The sequence below is a fragment of the Temnothorax nylanderi genome, unplaced genomic scaffold (assembly GCF_030848795.1).
Source record: "Temnothorax nylanderi isolate EJ_2023f unplaced genomic scaffold, tnyl_v1.0 TNYL_tig0009_pilon, whole genome shotgun sequence".
NCBI classification, from domain to species: Eukaryota; Metazoa; Arthropoda; class Insecta; order Hymenoptera; family Formicidae; genus Temnothorax; species Temnothorax nylanderi.
The window spans coordinates 789,665-806,430 of NW_027249071.1; the positions used below are offsets into that span (position 1 = coordinate 789,665).

The following is a 16,766-nucleotide window of genomic DNA, read 5'->3' on the forward strand; positions in this document are numbered from 1 at the left end:
TTATATATAAAAAAAATCAATTCTGGATTAATAAAGGAATATTTGCGAGAAATAGATTAAAAGACTCTTGGATATTATTAAGTGATATCGCGCATCGAGTTCCAGGTTCCGGAAGCTCCGTCGCAAGTTCCAGGCTTCCAAAGGCCTCTATCGATCGTTTGCGTTTTTATTTGATGACGCTGGCGACGAAACGAATTATCCTTCCCGTTGCCGACAATCATCACCGACAATTAAGTCCCGGCGAAGGGTTACGATCGTCGGTGCGGCAGAACTGGGTTTCCCAGCGTTCGTCCCCGAGATTGATCGCGTACCCCATACGGATGACGGATGATCAAAGAGAGAGGAAACACACATTCAAACATCCCTTTGTCTCAGGTTGTTGTTTCAGGTTCGTCCCGACCGGCGATCGCGCACGCAACGGCTTTCGACATCGAGCGGGTCGTGGCTGCGGAGACAAATCCTCTCACCGGTCGCGATTATTGATTTTCGGACTTTCGAGGTTTCTGGAGCAAGCCCGACGCAGCTGTCGACGCAGGCGTCGACGCCGACGCAGCATGGCGGAACCAGCTGCCGTACACTGGCTGGACCATCGTCCGGATCCCTTGCGAGTCTTGCGACTGGCCACGTAAAGCCCCGCGTGCGTATCGCGCGAAGGCAATCGTGGCGAAGATGTGAGCCGCCCACTTCTCGGGTCGTCGCGTCGTTGCGATTAGTTTAGTCTCGCGACGAGGCCCCCTCCGAGATGAACGCGAACGTACACGTCGCTATCACGTGCTTCCTGCTCGTCACACTGATCGCCCTTACAAGCGGTAAGTGCGGAATACTTGGAATAAAAATGTAGTTGTGCGATATAACGTCACGATTATTTTTGGAAACATCAAATTTGCGTAGGAAAAAATTTTCTTTAATTCAATTTAATTGGAGAGACCTTAATATGTGAAGAGATTTAGAGGATAAAATGTTAATTTTTTCGGTGTAGTACTAAAATAGAAGACGCTGCTCGTCTTTTAAAAAGGTTATTTTTGTAGACGAAAGGTTATAACTATATTCGATTGCAAATAAATTGGAAAAAGAGACGGATTGAAAGCGAGAGAAATCTACGTAAAACAGATAAATTTATTTGATATAATCTGTCATTTATTCCTTCTTTCCAATTTCATTTCTCAATATATATACATATCTCTACACGTAATATTTTTGGAATGCAAGAATATTTGATTGGACGACAAATATGGCAGTCCGTAACTTTTAATATAATAAATTCATATCGATTGCGCGTGTGTGTAATACGGACGTTTATGAAACACAGGTCAGCTAATGTCAAAAGAGCATCGGACCCACGCGGCTTCTGAAAGAGCCAACGACTTGTGGTGTTATCGGTGCTTCACTATGAACGACGGTGAGAAATGTATCAATCTCACTGGCAATACTGGCAATACCAGTACCTACAATCATAAATGCGTGGACGATAAAAGAATCTGCATGGTAAGATAGCATAGGTTTGTATATCCTTCGATTTTACACAACACGAATATGCGATCCTCCTACATAATTTGTATCATAATTTTGCACACACACACACACACACACACAACATTTTGTACAGAATACAATATTACGTGGGAATATGATTGACCTGCTTTCAGACGAAAATTGGAATAGTTCTCCCAGTTGCGTTACGAGTTTGCGGAAGTGCGATTTTAACGAACGGGTTCGCGGCAAATTCGCGCGCGCGCGTTTAACTCGTTACGACAATTTAAACCATGTTACTTGTTTATCTGAGCAAATTAATATCTAATTGAACCCACACACACGCATCGCGTTCACGAGCGAGCGTCTATCCATGCGGTAAAATTATTACGCGCGTGAGATCTGCGAATCGCGGCTGTCTATTTACCAGCTACAGCAATCGTCGAAATGTCAGGTGATATATAGAGAAGATTTCATCCACAATTTCCTCCGATTTCTCTAACGTAACAGAAAGCACGCTGAATAATATAGGACAATACCGTAATACTATCCCCGTAAATTTTTGTTTTTAACAGAAATGTGTGTTTAAAATATTAAGTACTTAATATTTAAAAAAACATGAATAATCCTTTCCATCTATTAATACCTTCTCGCGTATACGTTATTCATATATGTTAAATATACGTTAAAAACGTTAATATACGTTAAAAACGTAACAACCGCCATATTTTCGCAATATTCTTTTTTTTTTATAGAAAAGGCTCAATCGCATATATCTGCAAAATATACAAATCCACAAAGTATATAGGATACGAGCTATCGGCTTTCCTTTATGAAACAGATCCTCGCATGAAAATCCGTGAATTTTTCTACGCGGAAATATCGCCGCGTGAAAGCTCTTATAATAGCATAAAATCGCCCAACCAGAGGCTGGACGGCTTATTTATACAATGATAAAACAAATAGCTTTCTTTTTAAACGTAATTATGAATGTCTCTCGTCTAATTTTTCTCTTGCGCACAGATCTCACATGCTGAGAGTCCAAACAGAAGGACGCTCGGTAAAACTGCACACACCTAATGAAATTGGGGAAAAAAAAACGATGTGACGAGTGCGCGCGCGTTGCAGGTGAAGCGATTCTCCTACACCACCAGCACCGAGAACTCGACCTCCAGCCCGAAGACGTGGTCCCTCGAGAGAAACTGCACGAACAAATGCGAGCCCGGGTGCATCGTGATCGGCGAGCGCACCAAGCTCTACGCCTGCACCGCCTGTTGCGAGACTAATCTATGCAACAACGGTACCGGCACCGCCAACGACCTAACGATCAAAGAAATCGACCTCCTGCTGGCCCTCGCGCTCCAAGCGATATTGACCGTTATCATGTACCCGTCCTGACAGTGTCAATAAAGCCTCTAATCACAATACATGCCCCTCGACAGCGCCCGACGGCCGCGGCGCTCCGATTTGCCTCATTTGCCTGTATCTCCCCATATACATAAAAATTTAACGCCTCGCCGACGTGACGCGGAAAACTACGCTTAATATATTGTGTGTATAACGTGGATTGTATTTATTAATGTGTAAAACCTCCTTTTTCAAAAAAGTTTATTTACATATTTTAAAATGTCAAAATTACAATGGCTTTTTAAAAGCGTTTTTATTCATGGCGCGTTAAATTTGTTCGCTGCAGGCCAAAATGCCAGTATATCTATCGCCATCGGCGAAATGTTAACGCATTCCCGAGTCTTTTGAGCTGATAAATCCCGAAATTGGTTAGCTCTTAATGTATTAATTTTTATTAATTCTTTTCTAATTAATAAATTAAATTATTCTTCTAATGCGGATGTAGTTGGTTGTCTAACAATAAATCGAAACAATGTTAACAGAGCGAGAGAAGATTGATTCGCGAGAAAAATTAATTATTCTGCGTCGCTTTTACGATTGTTTCGGTCTGTTTCAAATACGGTAAATAATTTAATTTCTCTCATCTTTAGTCAGCCAAACTGCAATTTTATTTGCAGTTCCGAGATTAAATTAAATTCAAATCTACCACTGTGGAGAACTGGAACAAAATGGAGAACAACCTTATTTAAATTTACCGACCGATATTACCGGGTTGCGGTAATATCGACCGCATGTAAGCAAGACGTAAAAATACAAATATCATTCTTTTTTTCTAATTTCTTAAATAAGAAAACAATGTAAAAAAAGCGAAATTAGAAAAGAAACAGATGGATGGTTACTAAAAGAAGAAATAATTTTCGGAGTAAATAATATCTGTGTGCAACCTAGCCGACGGATGGGCTATCAGTTATTGATCGCTATATCAATTACCAGAGCATATAAATATTTTTACATAACACAAAACAAAATAATTAACAACCGGCTAAAAGAGTAGTTCAACGCGAATTAATTTAAAATATATTTTTATATTTCTATATTTATAATTCTATATTTATATATTTTTTTAATTATCGGTTAAATCTGTTATATTAAAGAATTATATTAAAGAAACATTGTCGAGCCAGTCCCAACGATCTGAGCGATAATCAATCAAAATTTTCACGCTACGATAACTGCATAAACCTAACCTAATCTCATGTCTGATTAGCGGTAACTTCGCTCGAACCGGTTAATTTCGTAAAGCTCAGTCTCGCGATTCGCAACTCTCTCTCGAGAGGATCGCGAGAAGTCGACGGTCTCTTCGCCGCTACCACCACCACCACCACCACCACCATTAACAGTAGTCATATTCAGTCATATTCGTCGCTGACGCATTACTCCAGTTGTATCACCTTACCTTTTCCTCGTCCTTGTCCCCCTTCTGCGACGGCGACGGCGTTCACCTTCATATGCCCGCGGTGTTCTTCGCTATTCCGCGCCTGTATCTTCGCCTCATCCGCGAAGGATCAAGCTGGGGATTTATTGCCTGCAACAATCGCACTGCTCGTGACGACTGACGTTGGAGCGCTTTCCGCACGTCGACACGCTTCCCCCGGACGAATACTGAGAAACGTACGACAACAGGAGGAAACTCTTTGCATAATCGGCACGCACACGTCGACATGACTGATGCGCGTTCGAGGCAGATGCACGACCGTGTCACATAAATATACGAAAAATCCTTTTGTGTCTCGCGATTAATTGGTCGTAAAATCGATAGCGCCCGACCTTACCGCGCGTTCCCCGCCGTACTACGTCGCGCGAATATTTCGCACTTCGCAAACGCAGCTCGCGGCAGAAAGTTCCGTGATGCGACCAAGTATACAAGTATGCCTGATTGACGTTGTGATTTGAACAATATTGATTTCAGGTCAATCTGGACACCCGGATATGTAGTCCTTTTTAAACTATGTTCATTAAAATATCTTTGTGATTTATTTCTGATTTTATTAGATTTTTATTAAAAATCTAATAAAGTACTATATAAAGCCATTATTAACTAAGTTTTCATCCAACTTTATTAAATTTAAATCTTACAGATATATAGTCCTTTTTAAACTGTCTATTCCTTAAAATATCTTTGTGATTTATTTATGATTTTCATTAAAAATAGGTAATAAAGCCTATGTAAAGTCATTATTGACTCAGTTTTCATGCATTTTATTAGATTTTATTTAAATCTTCAAAATCTAATAAATTTTAAAAATCTGATGAATTTATATGAAAACTGATACTAAATATATTAATCGGATGGATTAATAATGCCTTTACATGAAAGGAAATATCTTATTATAAAAAAAAAGAAATATTATTTAATTAAATGTTCAATAAATTTCAAAGAGTTCAGCAACACGTGGCTTTCCTTCCTGCCTCCATCAGTTGCTTTTAAGAAAACGTAACGCGTCGATCGGAAAATTTCCAAACTCTCGTTTCCGCAAGATTCATCGGTTTTGTTATAATGGTCAGTTGCGAAAATTGACCGCACGTCCGTGGCTCACAGCCGAAGACAACGTGTCGGTGTTCGAGCCTGTCTACTACCGCGATAAACATTCGCATGGCTGGCGTGGCTGCGTCATCCAGAGAAATGGGAGAAAAATACGGCGGCGTTGTGCGGTAGTAGTGCGCTGGCAAGACACCCGGTCCCTGATTGTTTCCGACTTGTCAAACGACGAGAAGACACGTCCGCGATCGTTACAGTCTGGACACGGTCGGTCAGTGCGAGGAGGTGAGGCATCGGATGTGCCAGTATGCACGTGCCACCACTCGCTGTGATTTTCCTGCTACGCCTCGTCTCGATCGCGGCCCATCCGACGACAACGAAGGTCACGGCGTACCAGCCGGTCGCGCCGAAGAAGTGCTGCGTCGCCGGTTACGCGTTCAACGAGGACCTCGAGTGCGTCCACGCGGAGCCGGACAAGCTCAACTACACCACGTACGATGCCTGGCGAACGATGTCGTCCCAACATTCGCGGAGGATCACCACGGTGATCGCATCCGTGCAGGGTCTGAGCTGCCGCGACGACGAGGAGGAGGATGACGCCGGTTCGAGACATCGTCCGCGCGACCACCCGCCTATCTCTTTCATCTTTCACGCATCGAAGGACTACTCAGACTACTGCATCGAGAATATGATCAACGGTACGACGGTGCTGATCAAGTGCGCGAAGGCCAATTCGGGAGTGACTTCGGACAGAGAGAACTCGACGAGAACGAGAGTGATGATGAAAACTACGTCGACGACGACAACGACGACGACAATCATCACCGTGACGACTATTACTACCATTACCACCATCAGCGTGGCGAACGTATCGTCGCAGGAGGATGAGACGGAAGTCGTTCACCACTGCAACGATCTGAGATCAGTGTTCTTCTGGGGCGCGCAGACCTACATGGACACCAACGTGGCCCACGTCGTCCTGTCCACCATCGTCGTCGTGGTGTACCTATCCGTTCCGGAACTCGGCAGAGGCATCTACAATCGCGCGGTGCTCCGCCACAACGTCTGCCTGCTGTTACAGGGGTGCCTGCTGACGCTTCTCGCCTACTGCAACTTGTGCGACGTCCCGATAAGCGACGACTCCGAGACGCTCCTGTGGATACTGATGCAGTACTTCACGAACGCCACGGTGTTCTGGCTGAACGTGATCTGCCTCGACATGGCCCTGTCCATCACGCGATTCCGCTGGATGACGGGATCCGGTCAGCAGACGAGTCAGGAGGAGAACAGGCGGCTGCTGCTGTACGGCGTTTTCGCGTGGGGCTGCGCCTTCCTACCCGCCGTCGTCGCCGTCATCCTGGAATTTTGCCCCGGCATCCCGGTGGACTTGCCGCTCAAGCCGAATTACCGCCGCTACCACGACGGGCCGAACTACGTGGTGAACATATACTTCTTCGGCATTCCGCTGCTGACGCTCTTCTGGAACAATGTGCTGTTCGTGTTCACCACGTACAAGATCATACGGATACGACGGAGCACGGAGATAGCGACGAGGAATCACACCAACGCCCTCAGGAAGAAGTATTTCCTCTTCTTGCAGCTGTACCTGCTGATGGGCGCGCCGTGGTTCTTCGGCCTGCTCTTCGCCTGCATGAACAAGCTCGTGGTGATGAAGATATGCCGGCTGATATGGCCGATTCTGTGGCTCCTGATGCTCGCTGCCCACAAGAAACTACGGCGTAAGCTCGCGAACAAGTTGCGGTGCGTCATGAAGAAACCGGAGACCGGAGTCGCGACGATCTCGTAAAACGGATCCGATGTCCGATGACTGTGCGCAATGTGCGCATTCTAGAATCAGCGACTTTATTTTTCGACCGCCGAAAAAAAAAAATGCGTGTGATGCGACGGATCAAGTTCTTAAGCCCGGTCTACATAGGCCGCAGTTCGCAAAACGCAAGACACACGCACAGTCTACATGTCAATCTAACCTCTTTGTGTATAGAGGTTGCATTTTTTTATCAGTTGCAACCGCAGCGTGCAAAACCGCGGGATGCTCCTTCCCTAGATTATCATATAGGTACAACGTTACGTAATTTCGCGGCGACAACAGTTCCTCCTTGCTCGTCATTATGTTCACGCCAACTCAACTGCGCGCTCACGGGCATTTACATTATTTTCTTGCGCAATCCACAGAAAACCCCCGGTTCTCGAGGAAAAGAAGGAACAGAAAAAAAATCAACGACGTCGCCGCCGCAATATCCGATGCCGCGAACTGAGCGATGAGTCGCAGAAAAACTCGGGTTCGCGGCGTCGCGTCGTCGTCGTCGTCGTCGTTGCGCGGCAGGATAATAAAGGAGTCGGAGCGCGACGTCGTTTCCTGCCGGGGCATTTTAATTACCGTATTCGCGCGACGCGCCCCATCACTCGCCCCCGCTCGTATTATTTTTTTCCGTTTTACAACGTGTAGACTGTAGAATATTAACCTGTTAGTGTACAACGCGAGCGATACATCAGGCGGGCGCTTTTTACGGACGCGATCTTCCGCACCTCGGAAAGACGCAATAAGAACGTGATTCTCTCTCTCCTCGAGGGAAAGCCCTCCTGTATGCTAACAGGTTGAAATATAACTCGAAAATATGTACGAGAGATATATTCTTTATTTTCTACCCGGTATTAGGTAGATAACGAGATTCTCGTGCGAATATCGCGTGTATTATAGAAAGTCCAATATCTAGTCAAATATGGGAGAATAAACAAGCCAATTAACAGCAAATGGGACTTGCTGGAAGAAATTATCTTGAATCACGATCCTCTCGATAGCGCAATAACGATCAGGTGGAATCGATAACGACCTACGGGCCTATTTATTAAAGACATATTGATTTAATGTCCTCGTCCGCGGTACGACATGATAAAAAACAAAAACAAAAACAAAGAAAAAGAGAATCATAATAGTTCTCTTAAATCAACTACGATACCGGGATCAGACATTTCTGAGAATGTGATAAAGGATAGATATTGTATCGCGCGCGCGCGCGCGCGTAATATATAGCGTGTAATAAATAGGAGAGATAAAAAGATTAATATAACAACTAGCTCATGCGATTCGGTAGTCGATAATTAAATATAGCGGTTTGATATAAATATGACTTGTATATACTAACTTGCAATACTTTGTTATAAATACGACAAATGCATATTTTTCGCGAGAATACTATTCGAGCACACTGCTCTATTATTTTAAAATGCAAGAGCACGATCTGGAAATAAATTTATATGCAAAAATGTAGAAAAATATTTGAACTCGGAAAAATCTATCAGGACGAAAACATATCCATGACCAACATTCACATACAAAATGTGAACAATTTATAGAGGCAATTAAAGCATACGTTTGAACTGATAATGTTTTTTCCATGTACGTCCTCTCACGAGCATATAAAGGAAAAAATATGATACACCTCGTATGATATACTTCTGTGTGCGAGACATTATTATCGATTTATTACTAGTAATTATTTTAATTGCATATATTAAAATATTATCTTGCTGAGGTCGATTTTTATTTTTATCTCTATTGTTAACATTTCGTATGTATTTTTTAACCGTGTGTACATAGCTATTCATCTTGGATTTTCCACACAAAGCTGTTAACTAGAAAGGCTTATAGTTAGCTAATCTTCACAAGTATATACATGGACGTGACGTGAGTCATCGCCTGGGTATCGCTGTCATAGATTGCATCAATATTTATGCCGTGCCGTTGCATCGCGTGTGTGTGCAGATTCGTGTATGTTATTTCGCGTTAAAACAAAAGCTAATTTATATGCGTCAAATTTTTTTGTCGGTCAAGTTACCTCCTGTATTTTACGGATCTTGTCGCGTCGCGTCTGCGCGCGATTTGCGCATGAACAAATACAAAAAATATTATATACGAAGTAATAATTTGAAATTTGACATACGTGGAGATATTACGCGCGACAAGCACGCTTCGTTAGCGCGAACTCCCTTGTCAAGAGATATTTCGGTGATCATTATGTCCGACCAGCCTTTTAAAGCCCGAAACGCTTTTCATCCCGCGGATCCGCCGCACGGCATGCAAAATTACGATGTGGGCGCACTAACGAGAGATCAGAAACAAGCTTTGAACGAAATGAAAATGAACACTCGAAAGGAAAACGAAATTTATCTTAAATCACACCCGGAAATTAGAGGCTTTATCGGTATTTTACTGAGGTACTCGCAAGTGTCTAATAATTTATAATTGCTTTAAAAAAATGTCTCTCTCTCTCTCTCTCTCTTTGTTTAAATTTATACTTAATTTTATTATAATTATTTCGTTATACTTACGTTTTATTACAGTTGTTTACCTACATGTCACTGTATGGAGATTTATATTTAATATTTGTGCCTTTCCTTTAATAATAATTTTATAAAAAGCGCGAAACGCCAATTATAATATTTAATACGCGACGAGAATATCGTTCGAGATTAATGATACGTCATTAAAATCGCTCTCGCAGGCACGTCCTATCGAAGCAGCCGCTCATCGATATTCCCGAGGTTGTAGGTACATTTTTCAACAGGCCACGTCGTGAAATTGTTGCTGACCTTTTGGATTACTTGTCGTCCGCCGATAAACGATCGGACATAACGGACGATCTTCGACGGGAAGTATTTCGAACGACCAACGTTGAAGCCCGCGGTAGCAATGACTCGAGCTCCGATTCTGACTTGTGCGGCTGCAACCGCATGAATGAGACTCATAATTTTGCACGGTTAAATCTGCTCGATCTATGTAAAGAAGAGAAGCGACGCGACTTACATAAATCTGATTAATAACGCGATACAATTTAGATACAAGATACAATCGCGCCAGACGTGTGTGAGCTTCTTAAAGATTTAAAATCAAATTAGTTTGGTTTTTATAGCAGGAGTATGTGCTCTTTATAGAACGTTATATAAATACTTGCCTGCCATTAATCTGCCATATATTGGAATCTGAGCCTTATTCTCTCCAATGTTTACTTCGCACACAATATGCGATTACACGGGTGCATTATTCACACAGTTACGTACATAAACGCTGCAACCGGTTCTCCGTACATGTTATTGCCTTATTAATCTACTCCTTATGGCTTATCCTATTTATTAAATGGTCGAACAAGCGACAGTGCGAAAAACCATTATTTGTAATTAATGCGCGCGACATAGGGAAAGTAACGAGACTCCGTATCGATTAGATAAAAATGGAGTGCGAAAATGTGGTTACGCCCGAGTTACCTGACAATATTCAGCGACAATATATTTATCTGGTCATGCTAACGACTAACGACAGCGGTTATCTTGCAGAGTAATATGATGGGCGGTTAGGACCGGTTGCAGCGATGCCGATCGGCGTTAACCTCGATTAATTAAATTTTGTTACTTCATCTACGGGGTGTACCGCCACTATTATTTTAACGACTCTGCTCTTGCCGACCAACGCCATACCAATTTTTCTTCGACTAAAAGCCGCGCTGCGGACGGTTCTCAAGCTGCGTGAAATTGAGTCGCATTTCCGGCGAGGAAAAAAAATGACAGGAAACGAAGTATCAAGATGCTCAATCGTTTGGACATTAATAGGCTGCGACGAATAATCGCCCTGAAATTTTTCCTGAGAAAAAAAAACTCCCGCGATTTTGATCTCGGAAACACGTGATCAAGATTAAGCGTATCTCTCTTCTGGGGCACCGTGTATATCTTAATTGGACCGCCGACAAGATGGAAACAGGGATCACCATTAAGAATCGGTTAAGGCTGTCAGTGCGATTTATCGCGGAGGGAAAACTCGGGCTCGTTTCCGCCGTCACGTTCGTCTCGATTGGTCGCCGTGTCACGCGATTAGTCGTAGAACGAGATTAATCAGGCCGCGTAAAAAAAAATAAAAAAATAAAAAAAACGAAGGAAAGAAACGCTCGTAAAACGAACAAAGCCGCGCACGTCACGCGTTGTATCTCCGTTGCCGGGTAGTTTCCGGTTACTTGCGCGCGCGGAAGGGGAGGGTCGGGGTGCCCGCGCGATTGTTCGCTCGAATTCCGGTACGCGCGCGGGTGTCACACAGCCGCCCTTTCATTCCGCCGTCTCCCGTTATCACTTGATACCACTACCCGTCTTCCGATTGCGCTGCAAACACCGTCGCCCGAAGGGCGACTTCTCCCATTTCTTTTTCGCAGGTGTCGTGGATCCTTGAGCGATACGCGGCCGGCACGTAGGAGACCACGTGGAGACCCTCTCCGGGCGGGAGAGGCTCGAGGAAAGGGAAAAAAATGCGACAAGTACCTTAGATAAGTGCCTTTCGATGCTAGAAACGCAGCTGTCGAGGCGGATCCGACGTCCTTCGGCGGGTGTTGGCACCGCGCGGATCATCGAGACGGTGACAAAGGCGCGCAATGAGCGTGCGCGCGCTGCTCGGGGGAAATAGAAGAACTTGGAAAATATTCCTGAGAGAGTACGAGGTCGAGAAAGTTTCGGGGAAAATACTTGGGATCGACAATGTTTATCTGGTCGGCCCCGGCGGCGGCGCGGTTCCTTCCAGGAACTTACCTCGCGCGCGGCTCGAGACGGAGCGAGAGACATTTTATGAAGTCGACCATTTCGGCAACAAATAAAGCTCGAAACTCGCCTGTGCCTCGGAAAACGGGAGGGAAGGTAGTTCTCGTGATCCCTCTACACCGCGCAACTTACATTTTATCAAATATTCCACGGATAAGAGCCGATGTATATTCCGATGCAATCCGATTTTAAATCATAATTCCTTCATGACCCAGTTCTTTGATAAATTTGTAAAACGTAATACGCGTCCACCGCGAGATAAAGGGTTTTTGGGTAATCTACAAAATGCGTTTATACGCGACGAGCGATATTACCAGCAATTATTGATCACGCCAATGTTGATACATGAAATTTTCCGACCATTATCGGTCGCGTTGAGCTCCCAGGAAATTCGTAAATTTAATGTATACGCGATACATATTTAACCGCACATACGTTTGATATCTTTTTCCAATTACAGCTACAAATTCAACTTCGTAATAATACGTTCCGTCTCGCTCGCTCCCGCTTTACTTGTTTTCGATGCGCCGCGGGCGAGACAATTCCCGGAAGATAAACAAGTCCGCGTACGCGCTCGGGTTCTAAGTAATTTCTCGGAATTTTTTCGACCTTGCTTACTCCGGGAGTCTTTCGATATCTATCTTTTCGTTTTACAGGTGATTCCTTTTACAACAATATTCCAGAACATTCCGGAATATTTACTTAGGGCAGCGCGCGGCGACGACGACGGCCTCGCAGGTACGAGGCGGAACGCAAAAGTCTTATTCACGAGCATGCGACTCTCCTCAGGACGGCCGCCGCCGAGGAGTTTTCTATTCGCAAACGTCGTCTTCGTCGTCGTCGTCGTTGCGCGCACGCAGCTATCAACACAAAGGCATACACGCGGTTCGTAACCGCGTGGTCGATGGGCATCGCCCGGCCGCCCGCCGGCGAGCCGCTTAGACGCCCGATGTTGCGAGAGCCGGTCTCGGCCAGGAAACAGAGCCGGCTCTACGCGCCGCGCGAACCCCGCGACGATAAACCGCCGAGATCAAGAGACTTTGATGCGGGGGGCATGGCACAGTCACATCGGAGAATTCTGCTCTATTTCACGCGATTCCGTGCCCCATTCGGCTTCCAGCTCACCTTCTCGCCATTTTGTTTATCCGTGTTGCAACGAAAGTTCGGAGTTGATTGTGGGCCACTATTTTTACTGTGGTTAACTTTAATGGTCCAAATTTATTGATAAAATTTTCAATATGAACAAAATGTCGGTAAAGAAAAAGATTTGTAACATTTTTTTCTCTTTCGATACAACGATATTTTATTCTTTATTTTTAGAAATTCCGTTAACAAGTTGGAATCGTCAGTTAAAGTTAATCGACGTTGAAAATAGTGGCCCTGTAACGTTGCCGCGCGCGGATTTCGATATAACGTTGATATTTATCTGATATCGGAAGAACAATAGTGGCGTGTTACATGTCTATAGGATCGAAGCTCTTCGGTGTACTTAAAAGTATGTCGTAATCTACTAACTGGGCGATATGTAAAGAAATCAATGTAAGTCAATGTAAACGTCTAATAACGGTCTTCAACAAACGGTCATCTATTAATTTTGATTTCTATCTTATCCAGTACTTTTCAACACTTGATACGAAGCATCGTCGAAGCACTCCAATCGCGAGCGAAAGTATCTATCGACAAAGTTGTATAGTTTCCGCGAGAGTATCCGATTAGGGACTAATTAAAGTAGTTGTTAAGAACGAGTCTACCTACACAGTCTTCTATACAATATTATAACATATTATAATATACATATAGGTATATCACATATGCTGTAAATACATTATTAGATATATTTACAGTATATAATACATTTTATATATCAAGCATATGTTATAACTTAAAAGTCTGGATCAACCGCTCGGCTAGATATCGGCGGGGACTCGCGCGTGCTTAAGCACGATCCTGCGTCGCGGAGCCGCCGCCGCGCCGCGGGGGAAGCGGAACCGAAGGCGGACGAGCGCGGGCGAAGAGAGCCGCGTGACGCTTACGGGGAAATCTGTTCGCGGCGGGTCCAGGGTAATCACGGAGAAGAACAGCGGAACCGAATTCTCGAACGGTGCTTCTCGTAGGTGGTGCATTGCCCGGATGCGTGCCATAAATGCACCCGGAACGCGACCATAATCGTCGGTGAGACAAATCCGTCACGCGACTTGTCGCTTCGATAATAAATCGAACGATATCGAACGGTGATTTATTTACGAGCTCGGATCTCTCTAACATCCCCTTCCCTCTCCTCCTCTTCATCTCGATTCGCGGAACGCGGTTATCTCTGCGCTCTCACTTCCCGGCGCCATCATTGAAATTTTCATCAAACGGAGGGAGCGAATCTGACGCGCGAAATGTCAATAAAGTTTTCACGTTGAAGCTTATCTTTTTAATAACAGATTAGGCAATAACCCCAAATGGGACGTTTTCTTGGAGATTCTCTCTGGAAGTGGCTAAGAACCTCTTGTCGTGAAGTATTATGATTCAATTCGATACTGAATAAAACGATATTACTTTTTCACGTACCGACATGAAGTTAGCGTTCTGTATTTTTGCGGATTCTCACTTAAATTTAATCGCCAGAGCTATTCCTGAAACTTGAAACGCGTACGTGTCAGAAATCGATTCGTTTCATCGTGTCTTATGTATAAATAAGTATTGAAGTATTAAACTGTGTAAGTATCAAAGAATCATCGGAAAGTGTATATTTTACGAGATAAGTCATATTTCTATGTTAGAAAGTGTCGATATAAAATATGAAAGTCTCGTAAAATATCCACTTGCACCTGACGAGGATCTCATCCAATAATTTACATTCAGCCTGACGAGAGAACTCGATTTACCTTCGAAAAAAGCACTTTCAATTTGAAAGAATAAGGGCGCTTGCTTTTTATTCCACGGCGGATCCAGCGGCGGCGCGGCGGAGCTGCATTCGTCTCGAGATACCTAGCTCCCGACGAATTTCAAATGACCGAAAAAGAATTCGACCTCTAACAGTTTTCCACGCGGGGAAAAACGCTCGTAACATTTCACGAGGATCACCCTGTACATGAGCATGGGTTTAGTTCTCTCCGGTCGCGCAGGCGGCGCTGACCGGCGCGCTAAATACACGGGCGCTTGCGTACCGCGCTCCAGTCGCGGATCGGCCTTCGCGTTGGTGGTATCGTCAACGTTCGTATTCCCCGCCGTCGCCACCACGTCCACGTTCCCTCTTGTTTTCGTTCGCGCGAGCGACCGGCACGGCACGGCGCGACGGCGCCCCGAGGACGCGAGACACGTTTCGTGCAACCGCTACCTGAAACGAGGGACACGCGCGGGCGATGGACGTCCGCGGCCGTCCGGATTGACGTCCCGCGGGAGTTAACGGCCGTTCCCCTGGCTCGTTTCGAGTGACATTCGAGCGGCGATAAACATCGACCGGGCCATCGCTCGCTCGTTCGCGACCCTGCCGTCGCTCTCCTACCCCCCTCCATTCTCTTTCTCGCTTTGATCGAGGATCGCGCTCTCCCCCGCGCCCGCGAGATGGATCATCGGACGGGGCAGTGGCGCGCGCGCGACTGTTGACGCCGCGCCGACCGACCGACCGCGCGCGACTCGGAGTCGGATTATCCTCCCCCTCGGCGGTGCTTTCGTCGGCTCCCCGTAGGAATGGACACTCGCCGTCGTAGCGACGGCGTTGTCAGCGGCGCGGTGCGCGCATCGATCAACCCGTGAGGGAAGCGAGCGCGAGTTTTACCCTCTCGCCGTAACGGCTAACGACAGCGAAGCGCGCGGACGGCGAGACGAAGAGTTTGCCGCTCAACGCTCACCCCCTCCCCCTCACCGGGCCGTCACCAGCAGCAGTTCAGTTAATCAGTTTCCGCGTTATCGATAACGGATATACGACGTAACGACTACGCAGGGAAGGAGGGGAGGGGAATGGATATTCGCCGCCGCTCTCGTCCCCGTGCAATGGCAGACGCGGCCGCGGACCGGCGGCCGCGACGGGCGATCCGCCTGAAGTAAGCGACGGGTCCTCCACCGCCGGCGGATCCAACGGCGACGCGCATACATATATATCGATAACCCCCTTGGCGCGTGAAAAGCGTGTGCGTGCGTGCGCGCGCGCGGCCGCGCGTGAACGCGGCGCCAAGTATTCGCGGAGTGTGTTCTGTGGTGCGTCGGAAATAAGAAGAGGAGAGAGAAAAAAGAGAAGAAGGAAACCGTCCGTTTTCGTCCGTCAGCGTGGCGTCGAAGAGGGAAAGAGAAGATCGACTCGTCGTTAACGAGATCGTCGTCGTCGTCAGCCGATGACGCGCGAGTGTTGATCGGCGCCCCGGGTGCCTCGATCCTCCAGCCTTCTTCCCCCCCTCCCACCTCGTCTCCGTTTTGATTTTGTGTGTGCGTACGTGTGTGCGAGATCTCTCGGACGGCACGACGGGGAAGAAAAAGGGTACGACGCGCGACGGGGGCAGCCCTCGGATACATTAATGAAGATGTGCCGCGGATTGATCGATCGGTTGCTCCTGCTAGCGGCGTTCGGCATCACAGTCCAAGGTACGTTGATTTCTCTCCTCTCTTTCAGCCCCCCCCCCTCACCCCTCGTTCGCCGTTTGCCACCCTTTGGTCCCCCCCCCCGGGCCGTGCTTTCACGGTCCATTGTGGCCCCCGCGCCCGCCGCGCGTCGCGCCGTGCGTAAATAATATTGTACATATAGGGTGTCCCCGTTGCACGCGGCGCGGCGTGGCGCGACGCCGATCCGGCGTGGCGCTTCGTCGTTCAAACGGAATCCCTGACTTTCCCACGA

At 46.1% G+C, this 16,766-nt stretch overlaps 5 protein-coding genes across 7 annotated transcripts in view; 4 read left to right on the forward strand and 1 right to left on the reverse strand.

Moving 5' to 3' along the window:
• The window catches only part of LOC139786380 (uncharacterized), a 31,017-nt gene extending 26,330 nt beyond the window's left edge, over positions 1-4,687 (reverse strand). For 2 of the 3 annotated variants that reach the window (XM_071725548.1, XM_071725561.1), the window contains exon 1: positions 4,274-4,398. Coding sequence is in view for 1 of the 3 variants with exons in the window: in XM_071725544.1 (XP_071581645.1) it covers positions 4,274-4,325 (52 nt within the window). In the remaining 2 variants the exon portion in view is untranslated. Of the gene's footprint in view, positions 1-4,273 lie in introns of all 3 variants that reach the window. The other variant, XM_071725544.1, reaches the window with a different exon arrangement.
• On the forward strand, positions 104-3,035 carry LOC139786371 (uncharacterized). The gene is made up of 3 exons (XM_071725536.1): positions 104-809; positions 1,310-1,485; positions 2,599-3,035. The coding sequence occupies exons 1-3, from the start codon at positions 743-745 to the stop codon at positions 2,866-2,868; spliced, it is 513 nt and encodes a 170-aa protein (XP_071581637.1). The 5' UTR covers positions 104-742; the 3' UTR covers positions 2,869-3,035.
• Positions 4,688-5,337: 650 nt separating the features above from the next.
• On the forward strand, positions 5,338-8,908 carry LOC139786422 (uncharacterized). Its single transcript, XM_071725595.1, has one exon. It carries the CDS (start codon positions 5,664-5,666, stop codon positions 7,161-7,163), a length of 1,500 nt encoding a protein of 499 aa, XP_071581696.1. The 5' UTR covers positions 5,338-5,663; the 3' UTR covers positions 7,164-8,908.
• Positions 8,909-8,988: 80 nt separating this feature from the next.
• LOC139786432 (uncharacterized) lies at positions 8,989-10,214 on the forward strand. Its single transcript, XM_071725601.1, has 2 exons — positions 8,989-9,592; positions 9,880-10,214. Exons 1-2 carry the CDS (start codon positions 9,183-9,185, stop codon positions 10,193-10,195), a joined length of 726 nt encoding a protein of 241 aa, XP_071581702.1. The 5' UTR covers positions 8,989-9,182; the 3' UTR covers positions 10,196-10,214.
• Positions 10,215-15,069: 4,855 nt separating this feature from the next.
• The window catches only part of LOC139786442 (roundabout homolog 2), a 95,436-nt gene continuing 93,739 nt past the window's right edge, over positions 15,070-16,766 (forward strand). Inside the window, exon 1 of the mRNA XM_071725609.1 lies at positions 15,070-16,516. Coding sequence (XP_071581710.1) covers positions 16,450-16,516 — 67 coding nt within the window. The 5' untranslated portion in view covers positions 15,070-16,449. The remainder of the gene's footprint in view (positions 16,517-16,766) is intronic.